Source organism: Callospermophilus lateralis, chromosome 11 (assembly GCF_048772815.1).
Source record: "Callospermophilus lateralis isolate mCalLat2 chromosome 11, mCalLat2.hap1, whole genome shotgun sequence".
Lineage (NCBI taxonomy): Eukaryota > Metazoa > Chordata > Mammalia > Rodentia > Sciuridae > Callospermophilus > Callospermophilus lateralis.
In genome coordinates, this window is record NC_135315.1 from 25,380,756 (window position 1) to 25,391,228 (window position 10,473).

The following is a 10,473-nucleotide window of genomic DNA, read 5'->3' on the forward strand; positions in this document are numbered from 1 at the left end:
ATGGTGACGCACACCTGTAATCCCAGCAGTTTGGGAGACTGACACAGGAGGATCTTGAGTTCAAAGCCAGCCTCAGCAACTTATCGAGGTACTAAGTGACTATGTGACCCTGTCTCTAAATAAAATACAAAATAGGGCTGGGGGTGTGGCTCAGTGGTGGAGTACCCCTGAGTTCAATCCCAGGTACCAGCTCCTGCCAAAAAAAAAAAAAAAAGGCTCAGGGTGTGTTCTGGGTTTACAATGAACAGGCAGTCTTAGGACAAAGTCACTACAGGTCAGATGGAAGAAGCCACAGGTTGTACTGACACCATTTGGCTTCCCCTTATCAGCCTTCCTGTCACTTCCCTGGCACCTAGATGAAGGTCCTGCCCTCCATCAAGGCCTGCTTTCCCCTCCTTTTAAATATAACCTACTCCCACCCACATTCCCTGACAAGACTCAAATGTCCAGAAAAACTAACCTGTTTTTTTTTTTTTTTTTTTTGAGTGACAGAAGCTTAACGTCTTGTGGCCTGGTGAATGAATGGATCTCCTTTGCAGCTAAACCTCCCCACATAATTCCCAACTCACTCCTGGTTCAGAACCTCTCATTGCTTATGTTTCCCCTGGGGCTTCGTTCTGGTTAATAGGCTTCTTTCTAGGCATTCTGGGTTCCTCTGTGTCCCACTTGCCTCAAACTACTAGGGCAGGGACAAGGGTCCCCCCAACACACTGGGGACCTCCTGAGGCTGGAAGCTGTTCTGTTCCCCTAGTGCTCTTTCCAAGACTAAGAAATGGCATCACTGTGTCTTAAAGGCAAAGGGGCCACCTTATACAAAGGAATTGATTAGTGACCTGGGACCCAGTTCTCCAAATCAGAAGATGTGTGGGTTTGAACCCTTGAGGTCATGGTTGGGGTAGAGAAGATGAGGAGCCTAAAGGGGAAAAGTCTCCCTTGCCCTCAGTTCCTCCCACTCCAAAATACCTGCTGCATCTCCTCACCCTGTGGTCTCTTCCCTATTTCTCTGTGTAGGACCTCATTACCTGTGTCCCAAGCCTGTTTTCCCATCTGAGAACAGGACCTGGGCTGAGTAGGCTTCCTTTGCAATTCTGATAAAAGCCTGGTGGCCTGCTGACATCCTGCCCTCTACCCCCACCCCCCACCCCAACACACACCACAGAGAAAGCCATTCAGTGGTCATTCATTTATTGAGTCCCTGCTTGTGTGCTGTGAAGCTAGCTCTGGTGATGCACAACATGTGGGGGAGGGCAGGGCCACTCCTGCTCACCAGGGTGACCACAGTACATCTATGTACCACAGCTTGTCACTGAGAGTTCTGGAAGAAGCCCAGTGAGTTCAGTGTGGGGCTGGTGTGGATTGCCAGCATGCAGGATCGAAGACCCGGGGAGGAGAGAGTCGGCAGTGAGATCCAGGGAAGAGGTCTTGCATCCTCTGGAGGCTCTCACTCTGAACCTGGGTCCTCATCCTCTGTGTCTGGGGAGAGTTTTGTACACAGATGGTGGTTAGGGGGCTCTTATGTCTCCCCTACTCTGAAAGGCCTTCCCTAGTCACTGCCCAGGGCCCTCCATTTCCCTCTCATGTTTCTTCTGTCTGTAGCTATCTAGGGTGGCAGAATTACAGACCTGCTGCCATATCTTCCATTATTCAATCATAAGTGCCTCCAGAACAGGGATGGAGCCAATCCTTTGTTATTTACTCTAAAGAAGAGGAAGCGGCATTCAAAAGTCCCAAAGGCCTGCCTGGGGACATGGGAGGTGCCATGGATCAGGAAACTAGAGACATAGCTTTCAGTCCTGGCTCTGTTATTAGCTTACTTGTGACTTGGAACAAATTGCTTTCCATCTCCAAAAAACAACAGCTTCTAAGCTTCCTGTGCACAGCATGCCTGTGGCATTCGTTTCTATTTGGTGTTGGGGTGACTTCCAGGGTCCTTTAAATGGAGTGGTTCAAACATGTCAAGAAAATCTCAGGGGAAAATAGAGACCTTTCCCAAGCAGATGTTCTATTTGGAGAGTAAGGGAGGGACCCCAAAGTCTGTGCTCAGAGGAAGAGGTTAGTCACTAGGGAAGGCAGCCTAGAGCTCAGGTTCATAAGTATCTTTGACCTCTGGGGCACCCACTGATCCTCTTCTTGTGTGGGCTTTCCAGACCTGTGACTTTTCCCTGCCCAATTCACTTACCAGCCTCCATGCCTGATGCCTGCCAGAGGTGTAAACTGGTAACTGTTTAGGATAGTACCCATCTCAGAATGATGTGCACTTAATGACATTTGATGAAGGCAGTGAATCTCTTCACCACCCTCTCAATAGGAAGGACTAGGACTTTATGGAAAGTGAGGGAGTAAGGGCATGTTTCAGGATGGAGAACTACACATCACTGTCTGTGGATTCAGCTGGCCCTGGGGGGCAGAGCAGAGTGTGCTGGGGCATGTTGGGGTGGGGAGGGCACAGTTTCAGAGCCATGTTATTTCTGTTCTGAATCATCAGGGATCACCTCCCTACACCCCTACCCTCTCCCAAGGGGCTACTGCTGGTGGCTTGTGGAAGCCTGTTCTGTCTGATTGGCAGCAAAATGCAAGGCCACTTTCCTATGATGTCCCTGTGGCCCACCAGGGGCTTTCGCTTACCTTCCATGGATGATCCCCTCCTGCTCAGGAGGGCCTGAACCATTTGTCCCAGCTTATACCCTGGTGAGGGAGAAAGATGAGGGAGAGAAGAGAGAGGCAACAGAGAACCATTGTCATGGATACCAGTGAAGGGCAGGACTGGAGCCAAAGCTGGGACCTCGAAAATGGAGTCATTTCTCAATCATCTTGGAGTTGAGGGATACCCTGGATTGTTTCATTCTTTCATGTCTTCATTCATTGATTTCTTCTCTTTTTATTTAATTTTTTTTGTAGTTGTAGATGGACAGCATGCCTTTATTTTATTTATATATTTTTATGTGGTGCTGAGGATTGAACCCAGTGCCTCATGCATGCTAGGCAAGCAGCTCTGCCACTAAGCTACAGCCCCAACCCTGATTTCTTCTTTTTCTTCCATTCTCCCATCTGTTTTTCCTAGCACCTAGTGTGTGGGGGTGGATGGGGGGGGGTGTTGGGGATCAAACCCAGCGCCTTGTGCATACAAGGCAAGCGCTCTACCAACTGAGCTATATCCCCAGCCCAATAGTGGGTGCTTCTTTTGGAAGAAACTAGACTGTGTATCTGGGATACAGAGGGATGGCAGATCTGGAGCCTGTGCACTGGAGGGCTGGGAACACCAGCTGTGTGACCTGGCAGGACAGCACAGTGCACTATGCCAAGGAGAATCTAGTGCCCAGGCTGAGGAGACCACACTGGCTGGGCAGGGCAGGTGGTCAGGGAGGACAGCAGCCAGGGACGGGCCAGAGTCAAGTCAGTGAGGCCCAAAAAGTATGCTGGGGTTGGGCTTGATCCCGAGAGCACTCAGGGGTCATGGGTACAGGCTGGTTGCTTTCTTTTGATTTTGTTTTTCCCTTTCAGCTGAAAGGTTTTAGCAGGGTAATAGCTAATCAGATTTTCACTTTTAAGATCCTGCAGTATGCAGGGGATTGAAGCTTTGAGCACTTCTGATCTTTGATTCACTTTTCCAACTTTAGGATTTAGATCCAAAGTGATTTTGAAATTTGGCAGAACTAGACTCACCCCTGTCTCCTCCCAGCCCTGCAAGCATTCCCGAGGCATGCATGGACCACCCTCTATGGAAACAACCAGAAAGCCCAGCACTTGGCCAAACCACACTGGTCCCACCCTCTATACTGCAATGCCAGCCTTGCATTTCTGATTTGCTAGTGGCCAGGACAGCCTGCCCATCCCTAGACAGCATGCGGAGAGAAGGTCTGGGCAACACTTACCTGCTCTCTCTGGCTGGATGGGAGGTATTCCTGGGGGAAGGAAAAAGAAAGAATGAAGACTGTGCCACCCCTTTTGGGTGCTTGGGGAGGTAGGGCAGGGGGGTCTTCATTGGAGCTATAGTCATTCCCCTGGTATCCTCAAGTGACAGCAGGAGTGTTCTGGGCAGGAGGCAGTGAGGAGTAATGTGATACACACACTTTGGCCTCATTGGTGCCTGGCACCTGCTGGGTGGGCATCCTTGGGGAAGGGACTTCCCCCACTGGAAGCTGAGTCCCCACTGGTGATAAGGAGATTAAACTGTCATACTCAGGAAATCTTTCTTTTCCATCCCCTGCTCTTCCTGGGCTGTTGGATTGGGAAGAGAACTTTGAAATGGCCTATTCCCAAACTCATTTTGTAAAAGAGGAAACTAAGGCCAAAACTGGTCACAAGTTGGTTTTCTCTATTTTTATATGCATACTTTTTTTTTTTTTTTAACTGCAGAAGTAGTCCTTGAATACTCGCCCACTGTTTTAAAACCCAAACCATGTAAAGGTTTGTACAGTAAAAATTAAAGCTCCTCTTCATTCTATCCCCCTCATTCTCTACTTCCTGTCCTTGATACAACCACTACTTACAGTTTGATGTTTATCCTTCTAGAACTTTTCCTGAGTTTGCATATATGTGTAAGTATGTAATTTTTTTTAAACAAGTAGGCTTCTATCATGTATATTTGTTCTGTAACTTGCTTTTTCCTTTTAACCATATATCTTAGAGCTCTTTCCATATCTGCCCACAAATCTGCCTCTTTTTTTTTTTTTTTTTTAAACTGGGGATTGAACCCAGGGGACACTGAGACACATCACCAGCCCTTTTTATGTTTTTTAATTTAGAGACAGGTTCTCACTAAGTTGCTCAGGACCTTGCTAAGTTGCTGAGGCTGGCTTTGAACTTGCAATCTTCCTTCCTCAGCCTCCCAAGATGCGGGGATTACAGGCATGCACTATTATGCTCGGCTGCCTCATCTTTTTAAATGTTTTTGAGGTTATGTATGTGCCTAATATATTTCAGTCTTTCCCCCATGATGGTCTTTATGTTATTTCCAAATTCTCCCTATTACAAAAGAGTTAAAATGAATACTTTGATCAGTGGCATGCACATTTTCGATTTTGATGGATATAGACAGTGAATAAAAATGCCAGTTTCCTCATGTCCTCACCAACACTGAGCATGACCACTTAAGAAATAGGATGCACACCTGTAATCCATCGACTACAGAGGCTGAGGCAGGAGGATTGCAAGTTCAAAGCTAGCTTCAGCAACAGCAAGGCACTAAGCAACTCAGTGAGATCCTGTCTCTAAATAAAATATAAAAAGGGCTGGGGATGGTGCTTAGTGGTTGAGTGCCCCTGAGTTTAATCTCTGGTACCCCCTCACCCCCCCGAAATAGGATGTTGACAATAAGCAAGGAGAAAACTGCTTGCAACCTCCTTTCCCGCCTAGGCAGGACTCCCACGTTGGCAGTGCCCTTGGGAAACAGAGGTTTATTTTAGTAATTCTGTTTGAGCCAAAGAAACAGCTAAAAAGCTTGGCTGGTTGCTTTGCTCGTGTTATTGACTTTGGCCTCTAGCTTTACTGCTACTCCCCAAAGTCACCCAGGAATGGAAGCCAGGGACACCAGATAGAGTACAAGGTGTTTGCCCCACCATTAAGGTGTCTGTGCTCCCCATATGCCAGGACAGTCTCTATTTACATCTGTTGCCTGTTGTCATTGTTAACACTCCAAGGATGATAATTTACATAAATGGTCTACCCTACCTCATCTCAGGAGTGACCCCTTCTGGACTGGAGTAACTGATTCAAGCTTCACTGCTTTAACCTAGGGCCCCTTCTCAGGACCTACTCAGAACCATGCTTTGCTGGGCTCCTGCATGCGACTGTCACTCACCTTCCACCTGCTTCCCCATCAGCCCAAAGAACTGGTTTGCCTTGCTCCTCTTCCCCTCCTGCAGCTGGAGCTGAATGCTGGGGACAGCGACCTCCTGAAGAAGCAGAGAGTTAACAGTAGGGTGAGGGGTGCTGTCAAGGAGGAAATCCTCAGCAGTAATAATCTCAATAACAGCAGCTCAGTCACAGGACACTTGCTGTGTGCTGGCACTGAGCTCATTCGCATATTTCCATCCTATTGTGCATTATAATATTTACCAGCTAACATGTTACCTACTAAGTTACTGACACTGTTCTGAGGGTTTTAATGTAGCAACTAATTTAATGCTCACCAAACTCCTATGAAAACACTACCTAGTACTTCTACTGTTACTATTTTACAGATGAAAACACAGAGGTAGACAGAGATTAAATATGTCCAAAATCACCCAGCTAGAAAGTGAGAGATGAACCCAGGCCATCTAAGATGTAAGGTGAGTAAGTGACTTGTCCAAGGTCACACAAGTGGTTGAATCAGAATTCAAAAGTCTGACTCCCAGAATTCTGCTCTGGGAAACATCCCCAACATAGGCAAGGAAGGGACCCCTATTAAACTCAGGGGTACCAAGGAGACAGGGTGGGACTGCTTCTACTCTAACTCTGGCTCTCTTCCTTGCCCTGGGCACTTCCCCTATTGTCCCAGATTTACCTACCCTGGAGCCTGTGCCTTCCAGCAGCATGTGGGCGGAGGCTGTTACCCTGAGCAGTCATTTTAATTCTTGAGCTGACAGGACAAACATCTTGATCCAAGTCTGTGGATTTAAGTTCTCCCTCCTTTGTTACCTCCGTGACCTTGGCTAAAGCCCTTTCTCCCTCGCATCTTAGCCTGAGCCCCAGAAGTGGTGGTCCTTTCTATAACCCAGAATAGGATCCTTCTGGGAACAGGGAAAGGAATGGGACTTCCTTTTCCAGGAAGGCTGAAGTCAGGCAGTCAGGGCCCAGAGTATGCAGGCACCTTCCCAGAGACTGGGAGCTGAGGTCGGATCGGGGGGCTCTTTCTTCCATCCTTTTTTTCCTCCAGGGCAGTGCTGGAGCCCCCACTCCAGCAGGACCAGCACCGACCTGTCTGGGGGCAATAGGAACCCACAGGCCTTTCACAGTCTTTTTTGTCCCAACTTTTGGGATCAAGAGTGGATTGTTTTCTAAGCTGTGGACTAATTCATTCACTTCCCATCTGTCTCCTCCCTGGGTCGTCAGTGGCTAGAGCAGCTGTCTCAGGCTGGAGTCGCCCAGCCTGGCCAGAAACCAGGGAAGTCTCTTTGGAGATTTGGACCCATTTCTGAGAAGCTCATGAAAACCACTTTGCCTTGGTAAAAGGCAGCCTTCAAATGTAAGTGGGAGAGAATGGCCCTTTAAAGTTTAAATAGGACTGACCCTTTTTCTAGCCACTGGGTTTCTGGAGGGACATTAGAAGGCATCTATTCCTTTTCACTCAGGAAGATCTTTCCCTCAGTGGAGCTGTCCATATTGTTTAACCCAAATCCCCAGCTCCAGAGAAGACAGCAGGCAGGGAGCCCTGAACTGGGGAGTGAGCAGATCATTGGGAAGGTGTCTCCAAGCGCCAGCCTCCTATAGTAATGCTTAGCAACCCACAGCGTTTGGAAGTTTCTCCAGCTTTTTAACCGGGTCTCTCCACCTGTACTCCAAGTCCTGCATCTTGGGAGGCAGAGGAAAGTGAAAGGAGACTAAGGATGAGAACGGCTGCAGGATGAGTTGTGGGTGGGCAGAAAGCCCGCAGAACTTGCTGGAGTTTTTGACAACTGTCCCCACATGGCTCCATCCAGAGTGCCTCCTCACACAGCTGGGCTTCTCATATTGTCGGGTTCCCAACCATTTGGCATAGATTTCCTAAAGCGGTCAAAGCTCAAGGAAGATCTTTGGTATCATGCCTACTCCCCACTTTGCAAGTAAAGAAACAGGTCTAGAGAGAAGCAGGCACCGGTGGAGAAGCTGACTTGAGTCCACGTCTCCCAGGCCCGCTGCCCTCTTGCTATCCACAGTTCCATGTTTAAACCAGAAAGGAAACCATCACTATGATTGCCATGTCACAAGTCTTCCTTCCTTTGGCCCCATTTTCTAAGAGCTTCCAAGGACCTCAGCATGGCCCCGGACCATGCTGTGCTTCACTGTACCTAGCTCTGAGCACTAGTCTCTTATTTATCTGTTTGTTTCTGGTCTATTAGCCCCTCTCCCTGGTTGAATTGGGAGCTCCAAGGTCAAAGGTCTTTGTCTTCTGAATCAGATCAGATCAGATTTTGGTTGTGGTTGTGGTGGTAGCAATGTTGGGTCTCCAGTTTTTAGATTTCTCCCTAGTGACAGTGCTCAGGGGAGTAGACAAGACTGCTATCATATCAGTACTGGTCAGGAAATAAAAGTGTTTCTACATGTGTGACAAAACAGTGACCTTGCCCAAAGTTGATCCCCTCAAAAGGATATTCTAGAAAATTTCTGATACAGAGATACACAAAATAAGATCTTGGACAAGGTGTGCAGTTGTGCTTTTGAAGCTATGCAACTTTGGACAAACTACTTGACCTCTCTGTCTCTGCTTCCCTATCTGTGAAATAGGGATGATAATGGTACTCTCCCCATGAGGTTGAAATACAGATAAAATGTGTTTAGTGTTTATAATGCATTTAGACAGTACTAGGAATACAATATGTGTTAAATAAGTGTTTATACACACACACACACACACACACACACACACACACAGAGCTAATGCTCTCAGTCGTGTGAGCCGTGACCTCTTTGGTCATGGCCTTGAAGCTAGTCACAGAGGGGAGTCAGCTGACCTGCCTTGCAGTGTACAGTGTACCGCCTGCTCTCCAAGCAGGTGTGGAAGGGATCTTCCTCCCCTCCACCATGGGTCACCCACTGCCCTGCACAGAGCCTCTCCCCAAAGTTACCTCTAGAATCAGGGTCACCCAGGACCCTGCTTCAGCGCTGAGTGCCAGTTCCTCTCCACTGTCATCTGTTGTGTTGCATACGGAGGGCCCTATCAGGAGAAGCAGGGTGAGGCAGGGCAGCATGGTGAGGGTGCTCTGACTGAGGACCCTCTGGGAGCCCCTCTCAGCCTGAAGACACCGTCTCCAGTGGCTGCCTTTTGGCTGCTTGAGTGTAGGTGGGGGAAGCTCCCCTGTCCTCTGGTCCTTCCAGCTGTTCTGCTTTCCTTTCTCAGCTTATTTGACCCCTGAGACATTTCCTGTGCCGCCTCTGGTCTGGGAAGGCCAATGATGGGCCCAGCTGCTCAGGAGGAGGGATCAGACCTCTCCCTGCTGTGCCCCCAACATTTGATCCTGGGCTTAGCACTCTGATGCAACACCAGCCTCACCTCTGGCTGCCTCCCTCCAGGGGCAGTGCACAATGGCATAGTGTGTGGGGTGTGCAGCGTCCAGCTCCAGGCCCACAACCCCCAGGGGACCTCATGTTGGAAAGAGGAAGAAACAGGTGGCTCCTCCCTATGGCTCCTCCCCCTTTGATGCCTGCTCCCCTGTTCAGAGAGTCTTCCTCCCAGAACTTAGTACCCCATCATCTAGCTCTCCTTCTGCTGGGGATTGAACCCAGGGGTCTTGTGCATGCAAGGCAAGCCCTCTACCAACCGAGCTACATCACAAACCTTCCCTGTTCAGTTCCTCCCTCTTCACTCAGGCATCCATTCATCCATCTGTCTGTCCACCCATCAGAAATCTAGAACCAGGGCTTGTTCAGAGACCTGAATTCCAATTCTAGCCTCCTCTCTGAATGACTGTGTGACCTTAGAACCTTCATGTAAAACAGGGTTAACGATAGCACTCTTTCCAAAATTTGATGTAATGAGATAATGCATGTGGAACACTCAGCACAGTGCTTGATGGTAAATATGTAATGCCTGTTTACTATTATCGGTGGCAGATAGGCTAAATTCTGTTTGGCATGTGCCAGCCTCTCTTGCCCTGCCTGAGACTCCAACCCACCATCTGCTCCCAGGACAGGATGAGACTTCCCGCCCTCATGGTTTATCCTGTCATTGCCTCTGCCCGGATGTTCCTTTCCACCTGATAAACTCCCAATCATCCTTCAAGTTTGGTCCCACTTACTGTGCACCCCCTTATTAGGGTTTTTCTGTCTCTAATCCCGTCTGTAGCAAGAATTAATTGGCCTCTTTTCCAAATACATCTCTTATGGTTCTCCAAAGACTGCTGTGAGAGGCTGTGCAGGTTATGTACTGAACAAGGGTAGCGCCTGAAGGAAGAGTGGAACTCAGCCTGTTTTGATCACTGAGCAACAGATCCTCGAGGGAGGCTGCACACCCTGGAAGAAGGAGGTTGGCTCCAGTTCTCCCAAATGGGCCAGCTGGGCACAGGGCAGCCCTGTTAGTTGGCTACGTGGTAGTTGATTGTGCTGTGAGCTCTTTGAGAAGGGGGCTGTGAAAGACAGCACTTGGCACACAATTGGTCCATAATAACTGTGCATTCACTCTGAGTCCAGGCCAGTTAAGACAGAGCTAAATAAGGGCTAGCATCGAGTATTTGGAGGGGACTCCCCTCATCCAGGAATCTCTTTGGTGGGTCCCAGCCAGGATGGCTTCAGAATCCCAGAATTTGCTACAGTTCTCTGGTTCAGCCTATTGCTCCCAAGCCTGGGCTGGCCTTT

General features: G+C 48.7%; 1 protein-coding gene across 1 annotated transcript; it reads right to left on the reverse strand.

The window, feature by feature from the left end:
* Nucleotides 1-1,224: 1,224 nt before the first annotated feature.
* On the reverse strand, nt 1,225-8,981 carry Tac4 (tachykinin precursor 4). Its single transcript, XM_076871210.2, has 5 exons — nt 8,748-8,981; nt 5,801-5,894; nt 3,873-3,902; nt 2,626-2,685; nt 1,225-1,473 (listed from the first exon to the last, which is right to left on the reverse strand). The coding sequence occupies exons 1-5, from the start codon at nt 8,868-8,870 to the stop codon at nt 1,442-1,444; spliced, it is 339 nt and encodes a 112-aa protein (XP_076727325.1). The 5' UTR covers nt 8,871-8,981; the 3' UTR covers nt 1,225-1,441.
* Nucleotides 8,982-10,473: the final 1,492 nt, after the last annotated feature.